This window comes from Quercus lobata, chromosome 6 (assembly GCF_001633185.2).
Source record: "Quercus lobata isolate SW786 chromosome 6, ValleyOak3.0 Primary Assembly, whole genome shotgun sequence".
NCBI lineage: Eukaryota > Viridiplantae > Streptophyta > Magnoliopsida > Fagales > Fagaceae > Quercus > Quercus lobata.
Genome location: NC_044909.1, coordinates 32,561,504 through 32,587,327, shown reverse-complemented (window position 1 = coordinate 32,587,327; position 25,824 = coordinate 32,561,504). Strand labels below are relative to the sequence as shown.

At 31.7% G+C, this 25,824-nt stretch overlaps 2 protein-coding genes and 1 non-coding gene across 5 annotated transcripts; 1 reads left to right on the top strand and 2 right to left on the bottom strand.

The window, feature by feature from the left end:
* Window positions 1-332: 332 nt before the first annotated feature.
* LOC115950140 lies at window positions 333-2,407 on the top strand. Its single transcript, XM_031067393.1, has 3 exons — window positions 333-394; window positions 1,546-1,967; window positions 2,401-2,407. Exons 1-3 carry the CDS (start codon window positions 389-391, stop codon window positions 2,405-2,407), a joined length of 435 nt encoding a protein of 144 aa, XP_030923253.1. The 5' UTR covers window positions 333-388.
* Window positions 2,408-16,246: 13,839 nt separating this feature from the next.
* On the bottom strand, window positions 16,247-21,072 carry LOC115995004 (pentatricopeptide repeat-containing protein At4g39620, chloroplastic). Of its 3 annotated transcripts, none has more exons than XM_031119399.1 (4): window positions 20,637-21,072; window positions 18,545-19,842; window positions 16,862-16,958; window positions 16,247-16,531 (listed from the first exon to the last, which is right to left on the bottom strand). In XM_031119399.1, the coding sequence occupies exons 1-2, from the start codon at window positions 21,000-21,002 to the stop codon at window positions 18,679-18,681; spliced, it is 1,530 nt and encodes a 509-aa protein (XP_030975259.1). In that variant the 5' UTR covers window positions 21,003-21,072; the 3' UTR covers window positions 16,247-16,531; window positions 16,862-16,958; window positions 18,545-18,678. The 3 variants fall into 3 exon arrangements, with proteins under 3 accessions (XP_030975259.1, XP_030975258.1, XP_030975257.1); XM_031119398.1 differs by having other exon boundaries at window positions 16,862-16,951; XM_031119397.1 differs by lacking the exon at window positions 16,862-16,958.
* A 199-nt stretch (window positions 21,073-21,271) lies between these two features.
* On the bottom strand, window positions 21,272-21,343 carry TRNAW-CCA. The gene has a single exon. It is a non-coding gene; the product is annotated as a tRNA-Trp (tRNA).
* Window positions 21,344-25,824: the final 4,481 nt, after the last annotated feature.

Genomic DNA, 25,824 nt, shown 5'->3' with positions numbered 1-25,824 from the left:
AAAATTAATCAATAATTTGCCTTTTATTCTCCTTAGATCTAAACTTAAATTAGTTTTTTTTTTTAATTTATATTAAAAAAAAAATTTCTATGAAGGTTGAGTTAATTTTTGTACCTAAAATTTTTTTTCCTTTGACATGAATAATATCTTGAATCTAATAATTTTTTAATTCTTGTTTTACTTGTTAAGGTCCTCATCACCCCAACAATTAATTTTTTTCTTTATTTATAAATTAAGCATTTTTGGTTTGGGCCTGGCCCTAATATCGGGCCTGGCGGGGCTATGCCCTAAAAGCATTTTTTTTCTTGACGTTCATGCTCATTCCCCTTATCATGAACCTCTTGCTCTCATTGACCCAGAACTCTCTCAAGGAACTCTCTCAGCTCTCATGGAGGTACTGTTTTTCTCTCTATTTTATATAGGGTTTATTTACTAGGTAGCTTTTAAATGCTCACACTACTGCATAGCATTTTTGCTAAGAATTTGAATTAGTTTGGTCCACAAAAAAGTGGCTATTATGTGTTTGACTAAATGCTTGAGTTAATTGCTTCAAATATTTTTTATGTTCTTGCTTATGGAAATAGCTATTAATACATTATTGCATTATCTCTATTTAAATAAACATTATTGTATTTTAAAATTTTTCCATAGAAAGTGGCTTGGCTGAGCCTAATAGCACGGCTTGGAATAATTGTGTATTGCTTTGAACCCAACATTTGGTGTTTTTGAAATTGATTGTATGTCTTACTGGTTGTGGGATGTGTGGGTTTGGGTTTGGGTTTTGTTGGGCGTGGGTTGTGGGAGGTTTGAGTTTGGGTTTTGGTGGGTCATGTGGTGGTGGATTCTGGTATGTGTAGTGGTGGGTTGATTTAGTGTGGTGGTGGTGGTCATAATGGGTTGCAGCTGCGGTGAAGAGAGACAAATGGGTTGCAGTGAAAAGCTGGAGGTAGTGGTATGGTGTGGTGGTGGTGGTTAATTGTAGTGGTGGGCAGGTTTGATGTGGTTTTTGGTGGTTGTTGATGGTTGTGGTGGTGGTGTCACCCAGACTCTTCAGATGCCTTTATTATATGGAATTCCGATAATCACTTGTAGATTGCAACCTCCTCACCTCCTCACATGGACCTTCAATTCCACCTATCAACTTTGCCCTATAATTAATATACTTGCATGGAAAATAATTGAATTATAATAGTGAATAAAGTCTATGATAGAAAGAGATTCTTTAATCTATTTAAGATGGATTTTTTTTATAACATTTTTTTCGCAAGGGTGTGTGAGCTATTTAATCTATTTAAGAAAGAGATTCTTTAATCTATTTAACATTTTCTTATACAGTGATACAATGTATACAGCAATGATCATTGTCATTTATGAAAAGTGCATAATCAAATTTGTTTATATTTAGTGGGAGAAGTAGACTAGTTTTATATTTATGAGGTTGTGATGTGGGTTTTCATTATTAAAAAATTATTTTCTCCATCTAAATTGATTATATGATATGGTGTAGCCAATGTTTCATGTCAAAAATAATTAATATACTTGCAGGGGGTTAGGGCAATGTCGAAGAGGATGCTGGTGTTGAGGAGATATATTAGGATTAAGGTCAGTTCGGAGATGGGGGCTATGGCGAAGAGGATGCTGGTGTTGAGGAGGTACTTTCGGATTAAGGCCAGTTTAGAGAGGGAGAGGTTGGATGCTTATCTCTTGGAGAGGCAGAAGATCAAGCATTTGAGAGCCCAGAAGCGGAGAGCCTTTTTTCGAAAGACATCGGCAAACATTTTGACCCATCAAAATGGGAATTACTTTTTGGGTATAACAGGAGTTGGTCTTGCCATTGATGGTAAAATTTCTTCGGACAGTCATTCAAGAGATGTGATGGATATGCTTCCAAACATGGAAAACCAGCTTTCCATTTGCGCATTACAGTGTTACATGGGACGGTGGACACCTCGCCCCCTTCCATTGTGGTATCAGCATATTGGACTTCCACATTCTAGGACACTTGCCCCCCACCCAAAAAGAAAAAAAAAGAAAAAAAGAACACCCTCATTCTGAAGTAGGGGGGCAAGTGTCCTAGAATGTGGAAGTCCAATATGCTGATACCACAATGGAAGGGGAGGAGGTGTCCACCGTCCCATGTAACACTGTAATGCGCAAATGGAAAGCTGGTTTTCCATATTTGGAAGCATATCCATCACATCTCTCGAATGGCCGTCCGAAGAAATTTTACCATCAATGGCAAGACCAACTCCTTGGTTTGTATTAAAGACCTTTTTTTTGCTGGTTTTTTGATAAGCTTTAATTTTCATTAAACTAAATGGAAAGAGTTGGGATGAGCAGAGACTAGGGCTCTTGTAGCTATTTTGGATGATTGATCCCTGATTGTATGCTTATTTTCAGTCTATAGAGTTTCATCAATTTTATGGTAACTTAAAACTTTGATCTTAACCAAATTATTAATCCGAATCTGGATACAAGCAGTACCTGAATTAATAGAGAACATCCGTAAGTAAAGTTTTTCCATGACCACCCCCCTCTTAAGGAAGACCAGCACTAAGTACCTTTTTCTTTTCTTTAGGTCAGTGGAAATATTTTTTTAAGTGTAAGAGATGGATAAAACAGTTCAATCAAGAGAACCAGAGATAAAGGGGCTGTTTGGTAGGGTGTTATGAATAATAGTTTTTAGTATTTAAATAATATTACACGTACTTTTACATATTTTTTTATTTACACGTATTTTAAAAAAAAAATACAAACAACGTTACCAGAACAACGTTATGGCAGAAAGGCATTCTTTGTGAGAGCGCAAGCTGAGTGACACAATCCTAGAAGATATCCAATTGTTAGTTATTACACCGATATGCTCAGGCAAGTAGTCACTGAGAAAAAAAAAATTGCATTCTGATTATATTAAATAAATAAATAAATGAATCTAAATGAATCATGAACGCAAACATGTTGTAAGGATAGAAGTAAAGCAAACCAGATCAACGAAATACGTTTTGCTGTTAATCGCCTTCAAACAGCAGGCAATTAACAGGGAAAAAGCAAAAGCCGTAGACATCATGCCACTACCAAAACAAGGAGCCTAAAAATTAAAATAATGCACAACTGAAAACAAAAGTTTTTCAAGGCGACAGGAGACTTTAATAGGCATGCTTGATCAAATGTTAAGTCACAATCGACTCCAGTACCAAAAGTGACAACTAAATTAATGCATTATTAATATAATACAAAATTTAGTGGCATTATATGAAATTCCCCAACTTTTTACTTTTTAGCTTATGCACCACATGGCTTTCCCTCTTGAAAGAGGATTATAATTTTTTTTTTCCTTCTTTCTTGGGAAAAATGGTGATCATTCCACGTTTTTTTTAATGTAAAAAATAATTAAAATAATAACAATTTTAGCATATGATAATAAGATTCTAAAAAAACAAAAAAACTTTTCAGCTTTCAACGTATAAATTAGAGGAAAATTAGTGACATTATAATACATTGGTACCCGATAATTACCAAAAAAAATAAAACAAAAACTTCCAAAAGGAGAGATGGCTAATTAAACCAATAATAATTAAAAAGAACCCATAAAAATTATTTAGTGGTATCAATGTTTTTGTATTAATTTCTGATAATAATCCAACACTACGAATATTATTAAATTCAAAATGGCAAATAATTTCTATAAAAAATATCAAAATTATTATTTTTAGCCGTGTGGCAATGTGCAATACAATATAATTTTTATAGTAAAAAAAAAAAAAAAAAAAAAAAAAAGCTTCCAAAAGGAGATAATTACTGCGACATATTATTCGAATAAATCTTTCACATTATTTATTTTAAGATTAAATATTGCAAATGATGTAAAAAATAAATAGCAAGATTACCATGAAATCTCATCAGGGAAGATCTAAGGTTGCATAACAGTCTTTGGTTTGGTTCCACTTTGATTTAACGTTTCGTCTTCTTCAACAAATTCATTTACTAATTACTATATATCGAATGTTAATCTCTTAATCTAATCCGAAGGGTACATGCTCTCTTCTTCATTAGTTGTTTTGTTGCATTATTTATTGGTGGGTTTGATTTATGGATTATGTTTTGTGCATTTTGAATTTTCCTTTTGTTTATATAGTTTCACCCACCAGTTGTTTGATGTTTTACATGTTTTTCTCTTACGCTCTGTTTGTTTCGATGGAAAACTTTCTGTAAAGATAGTTTTCCATATTTTCCAACGTTTGGTAGCATTAAAAAAATTGGTCAATGGAAAACTATTTTTAGTCAATGGAAAACCTTAACAAAAATCAGGCTTATTTTTTATAGGTTGTTTTCCAGAAAAAAAATTCGGAAAACAATCTCTCTCTCATGCACTTCATCACTCCTATAAATAATTCTATTCTTTTGTGCGCACGGAACAAAAATTGATTTCATACTAGGTTGGTCATAGAGCAAAGCTTGTTCAGCAATTGCTGTAACGTCCTCGCTTCCATAGTAATCATAGCTGGCTTTGAATGGGTAACCTTTATCATCACTAGGAGGGAAAATTTTGGGTGCAAAATAAACAATTGCACTTCGAAAAATTTGGGTTCCAGTCTTCCAGAATTAGAAGATTCCTTTATAAAACTGTCACGCCACTCCTTAAAGAGCAGCCAGAGGTTTGGCATGAAATTTCGAGTAAAGGTCTAGCCCATGAAAGCCATTAGCCATATTGCTGAGCCACATTAATGGAGGAGCTAATAAAGTCTCTACGGCCATCTAGAGTTCTTATCATATTGAAAAAAGAATTTGTGCTTGCTTTCATGTCTCCTTCAATGGACAGGAAGCACTTTACATATGTTTCTTGGGCTATTGACATGAATTTGTTAAGTGAAGTAGGTTGTAGGGATTAAATCTGAAGGGAATTTTTCAGCTTTAGATGAACGCCAATAACCACTTCTGGTAACAGGACGAGATGATGAGGTATTTTTGAGTGGGTTAGCCATTGAAGGGAATAGGCTGCAGATGGTGAAGTTGGCTTTGCTCTATGACCACCCAGGTAACATCTCTTTTTTTGTGCAAATATATATAATTTTGTTGAGAATCAACTTTTTATTTATATTGATTACATTAAATTGGTTTTACCCAATACACATGATATATATGTTTTATATTATACAAGAAATGTTATAAAAATTTGTGCATACCAAATACCAAACAACAAAAAACAATCTCAAGCTTATTTTTAAGGTCAATACCAAATACTGGAAAATGAGATAGTTTTCTGGAAAATACTTTTTAGAAAATGACCTATTTTCTAGAAAACGTTAATGTTGAAACAAATTCAAATGTTTGATTACTGATAAACCATAGAAAAATAAAAAATCCACATTAGTCTTTGTTTTTTTTTAAAGTTAATTTTTTATTAATATATTGGAATGTGTTTCTGTTGATATCTCTTTTACTTTGAATTACTGCAAAGTAAAGGAATTTTTCTTGGTTTTTATTTCTTAATTTCTCTCTATTTAATTTTTTAATAAACCGTACAAAAATAATCTCAATTTTTCATGTGTTTGCTAACATATCTTAATTTTCAATTACATGTTGATGCAAAAAAAAAAAAAAAAAAAGTTACATTAATAATAAACATGTGATTTTTGCCCATAGCAAATTAGCAATAACTAAAAAAATTAAAATTTATATACCTAAGTTCTTATGAAAAAAAAAAAAACCCTACAAAGCACGAGTCAAAAACTAGTTACATTTAAAAGAAAAATCAACTTTCACATCTCACAAACAGCTGGGCCAAGGCTTTACAAAAGGTATAGAGTCTTTGCCCCCATATGAGCACATAATTTACATCCTCACAAAGTATCAAGCGTGACAAACTTTAGATAATCCCCTATTTTTTTTTTTTTTTTTTTCTCTCAAATAGTCATCGTGTTATTTAATAAATCATTTTGCTCACAATCCCTTTCAAGAAGTGCTCAACTCAATTAACAAAAATTGGTGCAAGAGTCTTGCGGAACCAACGATTCCCTATCGCTACTATGATTGAGAGCACCGGGGTAATACTAATACATTAGCAGAAAATTTTATGTGACTTAAATGTTCCGGACAAAATACAATGAACAACAACAGAGACAAACAAAAATGGTGCTTAGAATAATGTTTATGGATTGTGGACGAATAATGTTTTTCATCATGTATAAGAGATAATTATCTATTTTTTAAGTCTCCTCTTCTTTTAAACTGTTTATACCAATCAAACGTGAGGTTTTATTTATTATTGACTATATGATTTTATTATTTAATACTCTTGTTTAGTCAATTAATGTTAAAAAAATCAATTAAAAAAACCCTAATATTTAATTCATAAGACCATAATATCTACTTTGAAAAAAAAAAAACTTTGGATCAAATGTAAAAATTATTGGGTTGAGATGGGGACATGCTACGATAATTGCCCTGTCCCATCTCAACCCAATGGGTTCCTAGGAGTGTTTTGTCCACATCACATTAACATTTTAATCAATGGAATTGGCACAGTAACATGGTCCTTATATTCCTTCCCTATGCCTATAGCAGCTAGTTTCCACGAAAAGCCAAAAACAGATGTGGAAACGAGGCATGCCAAATGCTTAGGTAAAAAAAGAAAAAATAGAGAATAGACTATAGACTTGTGAGCGAGTTGCTTCTTGTGTTACCAACTCACATTTACTTCTTGAGTTTGTATAAGGTGTTTTGTCATGGAATTGCAAAGGGTAAAAAATAAAAAACTCCAAATTAAAGAGCTGTTCCTACTTCCTATTAAAGGTGTAGAAAGCTGTTCAACATAGGAGAATTGGTATCAATAAATTGTGGAAAATAAGGTCAGCTAATCTTGAAAAGGGATCAAAATTTTTACCAAGAAAGCATTAGCTACATATTAAATTTTATTTAACATTTTTGAATGTTGTGAACTTGTGAGACAATAAACTTCCTACTCTAGTGACAGCAAAAGAATACTTTTTTCTTTTCTTTTCTCCATTTTGTTTATTATTAATTTTGTAATTTTTGGCAGCCAAAATTTATAATTAAATATTATCCTCACTTTTCGTCCAAGTCTTTTACCATTATGGTCTTCAACGAGGTGGAATCCGAAATGACTTGTATTATTGTCACACAAAAAAATTCTTTATCATACATTCTAACCTTTTGTTTCATATACTACTTCTTTCGATATAAATAAAAGAACAAAAAAAATACAAAAATTCTTAAGTTTATAGTTCGGTAATCAATTCTAATAGTTTACAAGTCTAATAATTCTATAAAAGAGTAAACTAAAACGCATTTACATGTTATACATAAAACATCAAATAAAGTTAAAATTGTTTTATAAATTAAGAGTGATTTTGAATTTGGCAAAATTATAGTTATACTTAAGATTTTTTTTATCCTTACATAACAAATAAGTTAAAAATTTAAAAGAAAAAAAAAAGATAAATTACCAATTTGGTCCCCACATTTGTTGCGTGTTTCAAAATGTTCCCTAACGTTTTGAAAGTGTCAATTTAGTTCTCAACATTTTGATATTGTGTCAAAAATCAAAATAGTCTAATTAGATACACGATGAAAAAAGATGATGGGTTAATAGTGATATTAAAATATTACTTTTTGTACCACATAAATTGCCACTAGGCTACCACACGTCATTAATTAAAAAATATAATAACATAAAATATTTGAAATTAGTTTATTTTAGGGATTTTCTTTTTTGTTCCTTTACCTTCTCGGGAACCAGATGGGGTTTAAAAAACAAGAATTCAAAATACAAAAAATATGGCTGTTTTCTCTTCAATTCGACTTCTTTAATTTTAGTGTTGAAAGAAGAATTTAATTTTCGTTAAAAAATTAATTTACTTTCTTTGTCATCCAAATACTAAAATAGAAATTAAAGCTTTGTATATAGGCAGGACTAATAAGGTTTGGTAATTTCAGCCGAAGTGGAAGTATTGACTTATAAGGTTTGGTAATTTCAGCCGAAGTGGAAGTATTGACTTATAAGGTTTGGTAAATTTCATCCGAAGTGGAGGAACTGGCCTAATGTAGTCTGTTAACATCAGGAATAATGTGATAGTTCTTTTAACTTTTAAGGCTAAAATATGCAACTTCGGAGTATGTGTTTGGGATTTGTGGAAATGTGATAGTTTGTGAGTTTGGCTTATGTTGATGGAATATGTTTGTGAGGACTTATGAGAATGTATCGTTTTCCTCATAAAAAAGAAAAAAGAAAAAAAAGAGTATGTATCATAAGTCGTAACCATTATGAGATTTTGTCAATATCATTTGTGATTCTTGTGAATATAATTTGTATTATTAATAACGTATAGATCTTGATTGATATAGATATAGATATGAAGTACATGTAGGTTTCAATTAATTTAACTAGTAATATTTTTTATTCTCAAATAATCAACTGAATTTGAATATATATTGGACTAAAATTCAAATGACACACATAATCATCTAATCCTATCCGCATAAAGTCCTATCACTAGGTCCATATTCAAATCCAAAACTGAAATTCAAATAACAATACTTTGAAAATAATAACTAAATTATGAAATTCAAAAAACAACCAATACTTGAGGCATTAATATATCATCTCAACATCACTATCTTCGGGCCACTTTCTGCTACAGCTGCAACTGCCTCTTCTGGTTCCACGTGTGCAATGGACAATAACAAAATCTGACTTCATAGTTCATACCTCCTCTTCCTTTAGAATCAGCCAATTTGCTCAAATTTAAATAAAAAGAAAATTACGAAATTCAAATAACAACTGATACTTGCGGTATTATATTATCTCAACGTCAAAAGACTGAAAACTAAGGGACTGTTTGGTAATATTGTTCTAGTAATATTGTTTGTACTTTTTAAAAATACGTGTGGGTGAAAAAATATGTGAAAATACATGTAATGGTATTTAAATACTAAAAATTGTTGCTCAAAACACCTTACCAAATCGCCCCTAATTTTTACTGAAATTGCACCTTTTGGTTCCATTTGTACATGGGACATAAATAATCTGACTTCATATCATATTTTCTTTTATTATCGGCCAATACACACCACATAGCTCCATAACCCATACGCCATAAGCAAACTGGGAAGTCGGCCATAAGAATTCTTTATACATATGCAGGAAAAAAAATGGACACAGGTTTCACTTTCTAGTCTAAGAGTTTTACTATTCATGACAAAAGTGTGAAATCCATAAAGAACTAGACATGAGTCATAATTGTGTGATTTGTGTCCTTATTAAGCCTTGTTGTGCAATAAAGACGAGCTAAAAAAAATCGATTGTAGCACATCTTCTTCTTCTTCTTCTTCTTCTTCTTCTTCTCTCTCTCTCTCTCTCTCTCTCTCTCTCTCTCTCTCTCTCTCTCTCTCGGAAAAGATTTCAACAATTTTATTGAAATAGGGAAAACAATTACAGTTTGTCCAAATTCATAATTTCTTGAGTTAAGCTACCAAATTAGATAAAACTAGTCGCTAACTCGTGCGATGCACGGGTTTATCTCTTCTTTGAGTAGTTTTTGTTATAGACATGCGAGTTCAAGCTAATAAAGCATGTTTTCAGTGTCCATAAATCTATCAATAAGAAACATTACATACAAATCTTTGCACTGAAATAGACATTAAACATGTAATATGATTTTAGCTAATATGAAGTTGGCGGATGAAAGTCGTGTGAGAAGTTTATAGATTGAAAGAGTAGAAGAAGAAAGTTGATAGTAAATTTTGGATAGAATAGAACTTCTCTGTTTGTGGTCTACTCTCATAAAAAATAAAAATTAAAAATAATGAGAAAGTTGATATTACATTTTAAGCTTCTCTAACAAACTTATAATTAGCCCACATAGTAGAGAGCACATAATTATATTCCTAACCAAATACTTACACAAACTCCAACAATAAATCTTACAAACCTCAAAATTCATGAATGTATTCTAACATAAAAATTGATAAGTAAAAATTTTAATTTAAAATATTTTTTGTTTTAAATTCAATACTTAAAACGGAGGAAGGAGGATGTTTTGACATAAAAAGCTAGCAAAAACCTACCTTTTAAACTATAGAAACTTATTACCACAAAAAGGAATCATAAACATGCACATGTTTTTGAAATCAAACTAAAGAATTAGAAAACATAGAATTAGACAAACTCATATATAAAAATAAATAAATAAAAAAAAAAAAAAAACACATACCAAGTTCTTTGTAGCTATAGATTTAGATTCTAATAGTTGTAAAACACCACCTTTGGAAGGTTTAGATTTTGATGGTTGTAGAACACCTTCAATTATCTACTCTCTATATACTAGATTATATGTGACATTAAGTGAGGAATATTGTAAAACATCATTGTACCTAAAAGAAAAATTAGATAAAAAAAATTACTAATTCTCTTACCTGCTAGGTTGTGTTCCTAAGAAACCTGCAAAATCAAAGGGAAAAGAAAAACTCATATGAAATCACGTTCCAAGATCATGGTTTGTAGTTGTATGTTATCAAAAAAAAAAAAAAAAAAAAAAAAAAAAAAAAAAAAAAAAAAAAAAAGAAAAACATGAAGAACCATCAAACAATCGATTTTTTATTCTTTAGATTAGATCATACGAGGTTTAATGGCTAGAATTGTTGGTGAGTTCTTCAAACATACATGAAAGTCCATCAAGGCATTAATAGCATTAGTGTACACACAAGTATCATGCAAGAGTCCGTTTAAGCAATTGTCTTCTTCTTTTTGGATATAGTACAAACGTTGGACAAATTTGTAGATGGGCATACGAAATCAAAGAAGCCCTGCGTAGGTTCTTAAGGGAAGGGAGGAGTTCTAGAGTTTTTATGTTTTAGTAGTAGTATAATAGCGTGTAGTTTTAGTACCGCGTCTTTTTTTAATTGACAAAAATAAATTAGATTTAAAAATTATAGATAAAAAATGCTGATATATAAAATTTTGGAGAGAGGTCAACCAAAAGTCAAAAGCTTGAGAGAGTTTGAGTTTAAGTTGGACTTGTGAGAGAGATAGAGTTTCACTCCTTATTAAGTTTGGACTAAACAAAAATATTTTTATTTAAAAAAATGATAATGATTTATTTTTTATTTTTTAAATATTGTGCTGACGTGGAAAATTGTGGAAACTTCAAAGGTTTCAATTTATATATATACTAGTATTATGCCCGTGTGATGTACGGCTTAATTAAAAGTTATATATGTTGAAATTGTATTATAATTTGTGATTAATTTGTGAGTCACACAATAAAAATAAATTAATTTTGCAATAAGTATACATACATATATTGAGTCACTTTGTGCATACATGTAGTATATAAATTTTACAAATTAAAATATAAAATTATGATATATAATCATAATATTTAATTTATTTTAAATTACTTGAAACATTTAATAGAATTTGAGGTGAGTGAAATATTAAAATTTGAGATTAAATCACATCATTATGATTAAAATAATAGTGAGAAACTATCAAGGTTTGATAGAATTAAATTAATTTAAAAAATAACATATTTCTATCATTCTTACCACTTCTTCCATATTGGAAAGTTGCTCTTAAAATATTATGCCCATGCGATGCATGGCTTAATTAAGAATCATGTGTAAACTAATGAAAATAGGAAAATATTATTTTAATTTGATTAAAATTAAATAATAAACATATTTAAGTGGTAAACTCAATTTAATAATTAAGAATTATAAACAACCCAAATTACTAAAATTAAAAAAAAAAAAAAAAACAAAAGTAGTGAGATTTACATAAGAATTGAATTTTCGTATTTGAAAGCAAGGGAGGGGGCACCGAATTTCTACCTATCAACAAATTGCGCAAATATAAACTTCAAGAAATTTTTTTGAGAAAAACTAAGAGTTAAGACATTCACAATAAGTTTGCATCGATAATTGAAAATAGTTTCATTAGCATTGAGATGTGATGAGAATTAAAAAGTAATAACTTTTTGCGAGGTCCTAGGCTAGTTTTGTGAACAACAATCTATATTATGAGTAAATTATGCATTTGGAATATAATAAATTATAACTTCAAGGTGTTTAAAACTTCAATGGATCACCACCGCACACCCTTGGTGCGGTGGTCACTCCACAAGTATAAATGCTTGTGGGGTATGGGGGGAAAGGGCTGGGGTTTAAGTTTTCAGGAAGGAGCTTCATACACATATACACTTAGGTTAGGCTAGAATAGAAATTCTATCTTGTATCGAAAAAAAAAAAAACTTTCAATGGATCTTGCTAGATCTTGACCAATATCATTTTTTAACCCTACACCTTCAATAAATTTCATTTTAGCAATTATTTTCTTATCTAATTCCAGTGTATATTTCAATTGACCCAAACTTGTTAAGCCCACTACACCTTAATTTTTACGATTTTTATCCCTCTTGAGAATCCTTTGTTGTGATCGTATCTCAATAGATTATGGTTGATGAATATCTAATTAATTAAGTTCCAACAATTCAAAATTATAGTAAATAATAATTTTCAAAATTTTAATAACATGAATACTTCCATTTTTTTTCTCCTTAGAAAATTTAGGATAAAAAATAAAGAATACATACCAGAAGTAATGAGGATTGATCATACTTACCAATTATGGAATAAAAATCATAATATATATTACTTATTTCAACCGTCCCTGAGTCGTATGTAAAATCAAAAAGGATATAGACGTTTTAATCTCAAGAAGTTAATATGGTAAAAAATAAAAATAAAAGGTGATATGGAAAAAAAGAAAAAAAAAAAGAAAAGAAATAAGGAGTCTGTGACGTTAAATTAGAATATGTATATCCTAAACTTCTTGAAGAAGTTGACATGAAAAAAAAAAAAAAAAAAAAGTCCGTAAAATCAAAAAGGATATAGAACTTCTCATCTCAAGAAGTTGATATGGAAAAAAGAAAAAAGAAAAAGGAGTCCATAACGTTAAATTAGAAAAGATATAGAGAAGGAGTCCATGATGTTAAATTATATATATATATATTCCCTTCAAACTTCTTGAAGAAGTTGACATGAAAAAAAAAAAAAAAAGAGTCTTTAAAATCAAAAAGGATATAGAACTTCTCATTTGAAGAAGTTGATATGAAAAAAGAAAAAAAGAAAAAAATAAAAAAAAAGAGAAGTTGATGTGGAAAAAAAAAAGGAGTCCATAACGTTAAATTAGAAAAGATATTGAAGAAGTTGGCATGAAAAAAATAAATAAAAAAAGATATAGAACTTCTCATCTCAAGAAGTTAACACGGTTAAAAAAAAAAAAAAAAAAGAGTCCATGACGTTAAATTAGAAAAGATATAGCTTGTTAATTTAGTTTTTTCTATTCAATAAGTATCTTAGGTATGGTAGTTTTATGTCATCAAATAATTGAAACCATAACTATATGAATCAAATAAAACTTAATAAATTTAGGTTGAACAAAAGACAAAAAATACACAAAACCTATTCAAATTTGATGAAAGAAATGCCAAAGGTCTTGTAGCTGAATTGACATCTCTCCATGTACAAAGTGCTTGGGGGTCTAGGAGGGAAAAGGTTTGAACTGCAGAGTTAGCAGCGTGTTGTAATTATTTATCAAAAAAAAAAAAATGATGAAAGAAATTAGAGTAAACAAATATATAAAAAATTAGTGTAAACAAATTCATACTTGTAAGGTTGTAGGTAGAAGAAAAGAAGAATAGAAGAAAAAAAAAAATTCATATAGTAGGTATTTATTATGAATTATTTGATATAGATACACTCTACATTGAAGAAGTTGATATGAACAAAAAGTCTAATGCCATTCTAATTTGTGGAAGTATGAATTATAGGAAAAGAAGATAAGAATAAAATATTATATCTAAAAATTTTAAGTTGATTTTAACGTATATATATTTTATGTTTTTTTTTAACGTGTATATGATTTTAACGTATGTTTTTTTTAGATTACCATATAATTTTTTTTTAATTTAAAAAATATTAATAACGTTGCTGTTTTTGGATGTGTAGTAATATAATTTGTGTAAAAAAGAAAAGAAAAGAACAATAAGAACAATTATAATTTTGTGTCTATCCATGAGGTGTTTTAAGAAAATAACAAATAAAATTAAAGGTTGATATTAGTAGTTGTATATGTGTACTATAATTGTTTTTTGTTTTTAAATTAATGTTGATATGATCAATTAGAGTGAAACCAAAATTCTCCTAGAATGCTAGAACTCATAAATCATAAATGAAGTAGATCTCCTATTGCTAATTAAATAAATCACTTAGAAATTATAGATAAATCAGTAGTAAAAGGATTAGATGAAGAATTTGAATTATATTCAAATTGAAATTTTTATCAACTTAAAAATTATAGGATAAGAAGATAAGAACAAAAAAAATTTATATATATATATATATATATTTAAAAATCTAATAAAATTTTTGTAATTTGGTGAAGTCACGTAATACAACCACAGCTTTTAAGCCCAATTTTTATTTTATAATATATGATATGATATATATCGATGATCATTAGCCTCCTTGGGTTTTCTTGCTAGAGAATGAGCGTAGTATTCTGCTCTTGACGCACAAGTGAGAAACACTCCATTGGAATGATTGAGTTAATACTTTTGTATCCTGTGTAAGATTGCCAAATGGAGCTACAATCACCTTGTCCTGTTGAATAGCTTCGATGATTATGGCCGAGGCTCCAAGTAGTACCTGCTATAAACTTTGAGTCTTTGCGTAATGATCTGCATGTCTAGCTGCAAGAGCTTTAATTTTCATCACAGTTTGTGGTAATAGAAGCCTCTGGGCCATGGCTGTTTATATTCTCCTGGCAATGTTTCTCACAACCACTCCCACACCATTGAATTATAGCCTGGAAACCTTGCACCATAAAAAAATTAACCTTGGGGTAGTCATGGCCAAGACCTGTTGTTGAACTCGTACTGGGCTTGGGACATAGGCTTGTTGATCTTCCTATGGTTGGCGGGGATAACTAAACAGGTGATGGGGTGGAAAGAAAAATTCATATCAAAGGTGGGGTGTGAACTCATAAAGAAAGTGGCTTAAGCCATCTCAACCTACTCCATGAGTCTAAGCTCAAATCTGGTAATGTTTCACTCTCCTTCCCTTAGATCTAGCGAAGTTTCCTTCTCCTCCACTCAAATCCGGCCAAGTTTTGTTCTCCTTTTGCTCATTGCTGCCCTTCGTTGGTTTCAACCGAACCAACCTGTGGTTTTCTAGAATCCGATCCAACTCAACTCGTCGTGATCGGCAATCGGTTGCAGGTCTGATCTTATTTCACCTGATTGAGCGAGTTAAGTCCAAATCTGACTCAGACCGAACTGTGGACAATCCTACTCGAGGAACAATGCTCTTTCTTGTGGCCCTTAATGAAACACTTTTTATTTTTTTATAAATAATAAGGATTTATTGATATATATATATATATATATATATAAATAAGAGTATACAGGAGTGTACAAATCAAATACATAAATCTAGTAACTCAAAAATTGAAGATAAGGATTGGTTTCTCCACATTGACAACAAGCCTAATAAGGTTCTAAACAACAATAACTTGAGATTAGGGAAATAATTTTCATCATCTTCAAAGTGCCTGCTATTTCGTTCCTTCTAAATACAACACAAAACAATGGAGACCAACAATCCATATATGTCCATTACAATGGCAACCAAACCACCCTTGCCAACAAGCAAGAAGTTCAACAATAGACTTCGGCATAACCCAATGTGCTCCGAAAAGCCCAAAATCATAGCCCACAAGTCCATAGCAACTAGACAATGAAGGAAGAGATGGTCAACAGATTCACTATTACACTTGCACATATAACACCATTCCATATTATTACAAGCTTTCCCCCCCTTGAATTGTCAATTGTTAGATTTTTCCCCAAGACAGTAGTTCAAACAAAGAAAGCCACTCTAGAAGGAACCTTCTGCTTCCATATGCTCTTCCAAGAGAAAAATTGATCACTAAGGCGAACTAAAAGACGGTAAAAAATACTAACCATAAACCCCTTACATCTTATCCTGTCACTTGTTGCCAAAGAGCATCACTTTCAAGCCCAAATCTCCACAAGCATTTCCCTAATAAAGTTTCATTAAAAAGTCTCAAATTCCTAATCCCCAAACCACCTGAAGAAAGTTGAGCACAAACAATAGCCCGTTTAACCAGATGAGACACATGAACATTGATGAAGGAAGTGTCAAATAAAACAAATTCAAAATTTTATTTGGGGAAATTTTTTATGTAGATTTCAATAAGACATTAACTGGATATATACTCATTTGAATAATTCAACATACAAATTCTAATGAATCATAGTTACAATGTACAATACATAGAAGCAGCACCTTGGCAGCCTAGCAGTGTTACCATCAATTAAGAACTAACAGCAAAAAAATCAATTGAGATGTCCCATTTTTCTGATAAATAGTAGCAACAATTAGCTTTTCTGTGCAAGTTTAGGTCTTCCAATGGCAGCTGAGAATTGTCCTGCAGTCATTCGCATATATGAGGACCATAAAGATACAGTTATCTACAGCTCTATCCAAAGAGGAAAGACATTCTTAAAAAGGATGATGAATAGTCTAGACTAACATGAACATAAAAGTTAAAACTGTAGTCATCTAATTGAACTTAGTGCTCGAGAATGAATTCCTCCCTGCATTCATCAGATATTTGGAACCTTTTTCCTTTGTTCCTCCCTGTATTCCTTCTTATATGTAATTCTTTTTTCTTTTTCTTTTTTGGTGGTTGTAATTCTTTTTATGCTTCTTTGTGGTTGTCATGAAATTGTATTTTTTCAATAAAAATTATTCTTACCTATCAAAAAAAGCATGTGTCCCAAGCTAAGCAGTTCTTCAGTAATTTTGCCTTCACAGTTGGCTGGTAATTGATATCACCAACAAAATCCTGTCACCTAGGAACCACACTTCAGTTGTTGCATCTTTACTGAATGATTATAATATCAGATCATCGACAATTTCCAGAGGAACTAAGGTTTTGGGGGAACTAACTAATCACCTCAAAATTTCATACTCAAAGTTAGTTGGTGGGAATGCTGGGACAAGGCACACTAGAGTAGATTTCATTTATTTATTTATTTATTTTTGATCAATATGAGCACGCAAGACAGAAGAAGCTGCTTTCCAAGGTTACCTTCATTTTCTTATTTACATATTTATTACCAAAGGGATACCCTTGATTGCAAATAAATAATCATCAAGAAGAAAACCAAGTCTAGAAAATGTTTAGCGTATTTGACTAATTAGTAAGAATAGATTTTGTTTGCTTTAGCATCTGGAGGAAAAATGGAATCAATGAAGCAAGGTTCTGTTAACACACCCAATCTTGATTTAGTTTGGTTTGTTGCTAGACAGAGAGAATGCAAGAAGGAAGAGAGGAAAATAAGGGGGGCAGGGGGTGCATTATGGATGCAGGGTGGAACTAAGATCTCTCTCTCTCTCTCTCTCCCCCCAATTTACTATATCACATTATCATGATTACGATATGAACATCAGTTTCACTAACTATCAAACGAGTAATGAAAAATGATATTTATGTGGAAGTGCAGAGTACCCAAAAAAGGGTAAAACATATGATGAAGGGGTGAAAAAGTGGTACATTACCAAATGTAAGATAAATATTCTATACATAAATCATAACTGTCAAACAAAAGTAACTATTTGAGTTAATTGATATGAAAAGGTGTTCCATGAACAAACCAAAATCTGGCCGGGCTCCAAGTATAAGCTACAGAATTTTGTCACAAGTGACTATAGCATTCCTAGAAAAAGTTACAAAGAGCGCATTTGGATGTGCTTTGTTGATTGCTTATTTACTAAAAATCCTAATGGAAACAGAGGGGAGAAAGTCCTTTTTGGTGCGTGGCCTGCCAAAATATGCTCAAAAAGCCCAAAATTGCCAAATGCATACTAAAATCTTTAGCAATAAGCAGTGTTTTTATAACTCAATCCTTGCATGTGTAGTTGGTAATTCTAAAATTATGCAATAGTGCAAAGAGTTGTGAATCATTTTGAACATTCAATAGTATAATCAACTTTCCTTTTTTTTTTTTTTGGCCAATTTAATTTACCTTTTTTTCTGCCCCAAAATCTATTATGTTCCAGTCTCTCAGTGCAGAGTCAAATTCATTCATAATATTTTAGAATCCCAGATTTTTCCTAAGCCTCATTGTTGCCACCAGACTCCACAACTTCCCACAGTACTCATAATATTTTTTGGATTTTCATTATCATTCCTAGATCTAACAACTTCAGAATTATTAAATTAAGAACTATGTAATTGGGTGAGGGTCAACACATAAGACAAAAAAGTCAATAAACAAAAAAACTCTTAAGGCAGAAATTAATAATAGCAACTGCAAAAAAAAAGTTTTGAAACCAAAATAAAAACATTATGAGAACGTTTTACAAAAGGGAAGAAGGATTGGCATATACAAGGATACAATGATAAAGAATGAAAGAATAGGCAAGATATACATACCACATAAGTCAGAAGTTCAGTAATATGGTGGCTATGCCTTCCAACATCCCTTTGTCATGCAAGCTTTTCTTTGAATCAGATTTATTGACGAACAACCAGAAGAATAGACAAACCAAGTTAGCAATTTTTTCCACCTAAGTTTTTGCACTATCCTGTTTTCTGCTGACATCAGCTGTGGTACTAGCTGACACCCTTTGTAGTGAGGGAACTCTATTTTTAGCTTGATGAGTGACTTTAGACTCAGCACTTGCTGGTAATGACCCAAAAGCTCCCAAAGCCTCCAAGAAAAACCTCTTATTAGGGACAATGCCATCCCTGTCCATATTCTTCAGCAATTTCTGTAAAAGCTCCTTTGTGTTGGCTTTAGTGTAAGCCTTATAAAGAAGTTTATATGTTGATGAATTTGGAATTACACCTATACCTTTTGCATTCTCAAAAAGCATATTGGCTTCCATGGGCAAACCATTCATACAGTAAACATCAAGCATGACATTAAGGGTTGAAACTTTCATTCCCTTCCCAGATTGAACCATTCCATCAAATATTTCCCTAGCCCTAGAAACACAGTCACAAAATCCATACATCAGTATAAGACTCTCGCAGGTGATGAAGCTTGGGGTATATCCCATATCCCTCATCTTTTGGAAGACATATTCTGCTTTCTCCCTAAGTCGTGCCTTCCCATAATTAATTATCATTGAATTAAATGTCGGCAGTGTTGGTCTTTCCTTGGAGCGCAATAAGCTCTTGAACACTTGTTCCATCTTATTAAATTCTTGCTTTTTTCCATATGAATCAATGAGCAAATTAAAAGTGATAATATCGGGCTTACATTGATTACTTTTCATGCGAGAAAGCACAGATTCCATTTCTCTGATCATCCCATTTTTCCCATATGCATCCATCACACCATTATAAGTATAGATATCAGGGGAAATAATGCTCTCATCAAGATCTTTAAACAAAGCATTAACTCGTTCTACATTTTGAGCTTGAGCAAAAGCTCTCAAAAGAATGTTGTATGTCACAATGCTGGGTTTACACCACTCAATTCCCTTCATCTTTTCAAAGTACCCAATAGCTTTGTCCAAAGCCTTTGCTTTATCTCGTGAGTGAAGATGGGCTGTGATGAGTGCATTATATACAGAAGTGTCAGCCCGGCAGCCGCTATTACGCATCTCAGAGAAGAGCCACATGGCCATCCGGGTTTGGCCCTTCTTTCCCATAACCGATATTAATTTTGAATAAACACCATTATCAGCGACATACCATCGTTGTTTCTGCATCCATCTGAACACCTGAATGTGGTATTTGAAAGTGAAGCAACAACTCAACAAATGTGTCTACAAACATTAAGACCAACATTGTAACTAATGTATCTTAGTTCCAGTTTGTTTTACATGAAGTTCACTTAATTCTAGCTAACGTATCTTTGAAAATAAAAAAGAAAAAAAGTTACCTAGCTATAATGAAAGTATTTAGATTATCACCCAAATCGCTGCATCATATAGCATTGGTCTAATCAAAGAGATTAAAACAGTGACCCAATGGTTTTTAACTAGGAATATTTAATATAGTATGACAACCAAATACACAACTCACACAGTTCAAATAAGTTCCTGTATAGAATGGCTCTACAAAATTCATAAACTTTAACTAAGAAAGAACACTTAAACTTGATAGATTTTGCTATTGAACCAAAAAGAAAGAAAACCACAAAGAGTATAAACTTGTTTGAATAATGGTTAAATGATTAAATTCACAATTCCATAATGGCTTAAGCTTTTTGAGTCAACTGGTAATTTATCATCGTATTAATTAAAGTCCTATTTTCAAACTCCATCTCCACTTGATTCACAATTTCCTAATGGCTTAAACTTCTGAGACAACTGGTAATTTATCATTGAACCAAAGTCCTATATTCAAACTCCGTCTCCACTCTACCTTAACTCTTTTTAAAAGGTTTTGGGGGCAATTGGCACCATACAGATAAGCTCAATCCTAAACCATGTTACAATACAAGCCTAAATTTGAAACACCCAGAAGCTAAAATAGTTGAAAAATCACATAAGAGAGCATTATAGAAGCAAACCTCAAGGCATTGAAGCCACTTGTCACTCTTGCCAAGCTGTTCAAAAAGAAGAAAACAGTGCTCAGTTCTCACAACTTTGACGTACTTGTTCAGTGTCTTCAACAGTGGCTCTTTCTCATTCATATTCCTCATCATCACTCGGACCAGCTCTTCAGCCTCGGACTTGTCGGGCATTGGACCCGGGTTTCTCTTGGGTCGGGTCGAAGCGCAAGATATTCGGGTCATGGGTCTGTACCGAAGAGAACGATTGGGTAGTGGAAGACATGGTTGTGTGAAGGTGAGGCTGTGGGTGTAATATTGTGAGGAATGAAGGGTGAATGAGAAGGAGGAGGGTTGGAGAGAGTGAGAGGAGAGATTTTGGAACATTGGGTTTGGTGGTTTTGCTGCGAGACTGAGAAGTGAGAACTGGACGTTTGGGGTTCGGTAATTTTGGGGGGATTTGGGACTTGGATGGTAAATATGGAGAATAGATGGGGAGTTAAAGGAAAATACAAAGAGTTTAGTGATAAAAGTTAAAAGGTCAAAAAAAAAAGATTTGGGACTTGGATGGTAAATATGGAGAGTTTTGTTTTGTTTTGTTTCAAAAGAATTTAAAAAAATAAAATAAAAATTGAATAGTTCGAAAAATATAAAACTGAACCTGACGTGAATCGAACACGCAACCTTCTGATCTGGAGTCAGACGCGCTACCATTGCGCCACAGATCCTTTGGATACTAATTATCATATTTAACTTATATATATCAATGCAAGTAACCAGCTAATGATCATACTCAAATGATAGGGCTGGTCTGTTCCTAACTGGGCTTTGTTTCAACTTTCAAGAATGACTATGAGAATGAAATGGGATGATAGTGATACTAAGTGGGTGTTTGGATTGTGTTTATCTACCCCACATTTGCGTCTGCGTTTATACCATGGTTACAGTGCACACTTCTGATACTAGTTTCAGTTGTGTTTGGTTGTTTTTTTGGGTCCCATGGCATTGCACATACCCATATTTTGGATCCCACGGTACCATTCACATTTTTAAAAATTATTTTGTTATAATATTTTTAGTTTTCAATTTTCAGCAATAAGTGGTATCCAAACAGACCTACGTCTATTTGGCTAACTTATTTTACTATTCAGTTTATTTTTGCTATTATTCATGGGTCTCACTGCATTTTTTAGTAATATTCATGAGTTTCACTGTATTATTTCAACTAACATTTACTTTTATTTACAGTACTTTCAACAAAAAGTTTTCAGTTTCAGCAAAATAAGTGGATCCCAAACAAACATATATATATATATATTTATTTATTTATTTATTTTGTTTTGGTTTATATCATACTTTATTCTAGGGCAAAAAGAACACTAAAACCTAGCCAAGTATGTATATATATATATATATATTGTAAGGACACAATTTGTAACGACCCCAAAACGATATGGGGCTCGTACGTTTAAGGGCCCAAACAATATAATTTGTAGAGCGTGGACTTAAAAGGTTAGGCCTTAGTCATCGGATAGCAGTTAGTCGTGGTTTCTATGGAAATTTACACGAGAGTGAACCTGGCGTGTCTAGCAAGATCTTCTTCCGGTGCGACATGGGTGGTTCCGGTCCTTAGGCCTCGTCCGAGGAGCTTAGTGTGCTTATTATTCTCCTTCTTTAAGACTTTTTTGGTCTGGGAGACGACCTCTCTCTTTGCATTGGTCATTTTTCCCTTTTATACTAGCATTTACCCTCCTTCCAGTGTCCACGTGTAAGCTCCACTTTCTGGGGTTAAGACTTGTCCTATCAGCACATACCTAGAGTGGTTGAGGGTGGTTGTAAAAGCTGAATAACATAGTGAAGAGCATGGACCTGTCAGACGCAGAGTTCTTTATTGCAGTATTGTCAGCTTTTTCACTTGGCCTGCTCCTGCACTGAGCTTGTCCTTTCCTTTAGGGGCTCTATGGGATGCTGAGCATAAGGTCGTCCTCGGCCATATCCTTAGGCCTTTTTCGGACTTTTCATTGTGCGTCCTCGGCTATAGTTCTCCTCGACTCAGACCTTGGGCCATAATGTAAAGTGAGTCAGGATCACAAATTCTATGGCCCCTCACACACACACATATATATATATATATATATATATATTTTAAAAACTTTCATAATATGGCTCATTGGATGGTATCAAAACTCAAAAGGTTTGTTTCCTTACAGTAGGATTTCTTATCCAACTCAATAACTTTATAAAGTTATTCTAGCATCTATTTTCTCCTTTCTGATTATTTAGTCTTCTCTTTTGTTTCCCCCTCCTGCCCTCCATCTAAAGAGACACAAACAATATATATATATATATATATATATATAAATAAACTTCCACTTGTATATCTTCTTTCTCAATATTAATGTCATTTTGGCTATGTGGATTTGGTTTTTTTTTTTTTTGGAAAGAGTATGGAAAGTAGTGATCAATCAAAAGTATTACAACGGAAAATTTGGAAAATTATTAGCACAAGCTTTTTTTAAAAATTTAATTCAATTCATTGATGTCGTTGCTTTTATAATTTTGATGGAATGACACTATTATCTTTATTATTATTATCACATCAATATCATCATTATTTGTTTTTGATCTTGTTTTTTGAGAATCTAAGCGTAGATGAAGATGTGTCGCGGTTCTTGACTTTTCCTTTGCTATGTTTTTTTTTTTTTTTGGCATTTTCAACTACTTTTTTTTTTTTTTTAATGAGTGATTTTAGGATGTTTTCTCCTAGTGTTCCCACGATGTTTTCTCCTTAGTAGTTCTATATATAGCTATTTTATATATAGCAAAGTCTGTATAATGTTATAATTAATAAAACTTTTTTTTAATTGATAACTATTTTATGTATTCTACTTGAATACGATGAGATTTATTATAAAATATTTGATATTTTCACCCTGAGTGTTAAATTTACTGAAAAAACTTTTGCAAGGACAAAATCTCAACAATTTCTTCTCATTTTGAACGGTTTAAATCACAAAAGAAGACAATGAATATAAGGTCTTCATACCCATCTCCAGCTATTTTTTTAGATCATTTGGGTGGGATGAAATGGCAGAAAGCAATTGATAAGGCGTGGTGGATCATTTGAATGTGTTTGGGAGTGAATGAAACAATTTATTTCTTACTTCCTATTTTCTGTCTCATCCAAAAATGAACGGAGATGAAGGAATGGAATGGACATTTAAATTCTTGTTTACATAGTTGTTTTTCAGATTTCAAACAAGACAAAAGCTTCCAACTTTTCGGAAAATCGTGTAAAGGAGAATAAGTCGAGAGTTTATATATATATATATAGCTTGGTGGTATTGCCTATTCTTATTTACGAAGAGAATCAATGATCGAATTCCCCTTCCTACTTATTATATGTTTATAACAATTGCATCATCCAAAAAAGAAAACAACAGAGAGAAGACAAAAGAAAAAAGAAAAAAGAAAAACTCTATAATCCCTTCCATTAATTGTTTCACTGTTTTATACTCTTCTATCCATTTCCAATAGTGCAGGTGGTGGACATAGTATGAACGGTTAAAAATGAACAAGACAAACACAAAAGCATAAGCTATCTCTCGATGGCGCCAATGACATATAAATAACATATATAATATAGAGGTGACATCAATGGCCCCAACCAGCTATATATCGATGCAACCATGGCTCCAATGACAGACAAACAACAAAGTATATATATATATATATATATATATATATGAAAATGACTCAGCCGTCTCCTAAGATACTTTGTATCATATATTCCTGTATACATTGTTCATTGTTGTGCCGGCCATTCGGGGAAAGCATTTTTCTCACAATCATATTAAATAATGTTTCTTTTGTTTTGCTATTTGCTATTGCTGCTTGAATTTTGCGCTCATCCAAATCTTACTACCAATTCAAAAAGCTTGATAATTTTTCTATGTGGCCTTTTTAGAACTCACACTGTCACACACGCTATATATCGTCAAAAATGTGGAGCCATTCTCACTATCTTTTTTAGTAAAGTCCAAAAACTAAGACGTGCGTATCTTGAATCCTTGATATGTTCATGTACAATTTGAAATCAGTTTTGCTAATTAAACTCCAATTTTTTTTTTCTTTTTTAAAATGTTCAAAATTATTATCATAACACATTGATTTATAAGATTTATCTAGTAAAATATATGGAAAATGATAATTTACGTTTGAAATTATTCTATTTCTTAATTCAAATTAAATACTATAAATTTAAAAATATGTGAACTGCCACAACATTTAAAATTTTAAATAATTTGGTAATTTGCATACTTTTGCATCTAAGAAATAAAATTTTAATTGTAAATATCCTATTCCACAATTTTTAGTATACCATCACTTTCTTAATTTTCAGCCTAGACCTTTACAAATCTTTTAATTAAACAGCTATAATAAATCATATGCAATCCATAAAAAATATAAAAATGGAGGAGATTTTTTTGTAATAGAAAATTATTAGATATTTCTACAATATTACAGTTAAAGTGTTATTTCACATCAATAAAAATGGATATATAATTCAAGATATTGCTTAAAAAACAATGTGAAAAAGTTGCCATGTAACAGGTAACTTACTTTTATTGGTATAGAGTATTAGGTGATCGTACTTCAAAAATACCTTTTTTGTTTTGGAAAAATCGGTAATTTAACATGATATTAAAGTAGAAGATTTTAAATTCGATTCTCTTGTCTTCTTCATATTATCTTCTATTTAAAATTTTACGTATTGAGGTTCACCTATTAAAATAAGTTTAAACTCACACGTGAGAGGAAATATTAAAATTATATGAATAAATAATTAAATTTACCATATTCTAATAGTTTAAACTTTTTAAAAAATTAGTTAAGTTAATGTATTCTTCCTTTAACCCATTTTAAAATAAGTACTCCAACATCTAAGATGTCTTGGACACGTAAGCTTAAGTTCTCACTCGATTAGCAACAGAAAAAATAAATGAATAAAACTACTTTGTCCAATTACTTGACACTTAATATATACAGTACTTATTAAAAAAAAAAAAAAAACACTAAAACGTTGGCATTGATCAACTTATCTAAAGTTTGTTGTCCATTTATGCAATTTCCCTGTTATAAATAAGTGCTCCATGTTGCAACTGAACTTGCCTTCACTGCACACTGAGCTCGGCGGCTCAGCCTAAAC

Coding starts and splice junctions, on each gene's coding strand:
- LOC115995004 (XM_031119399.1), bottom strand. CDS start 21,002: ATGTTCCAAAATCTCTCCTCTCACTCTCTCCAACCCTCCTCCTTCTCA. Junction 19,843..20,636: donor AGTGGCTTCAATGCCTTGAG/GTTTGCTTCTAT, acceptor TACCACATTCAG/GTGTTCAGATGGATGCAGAA.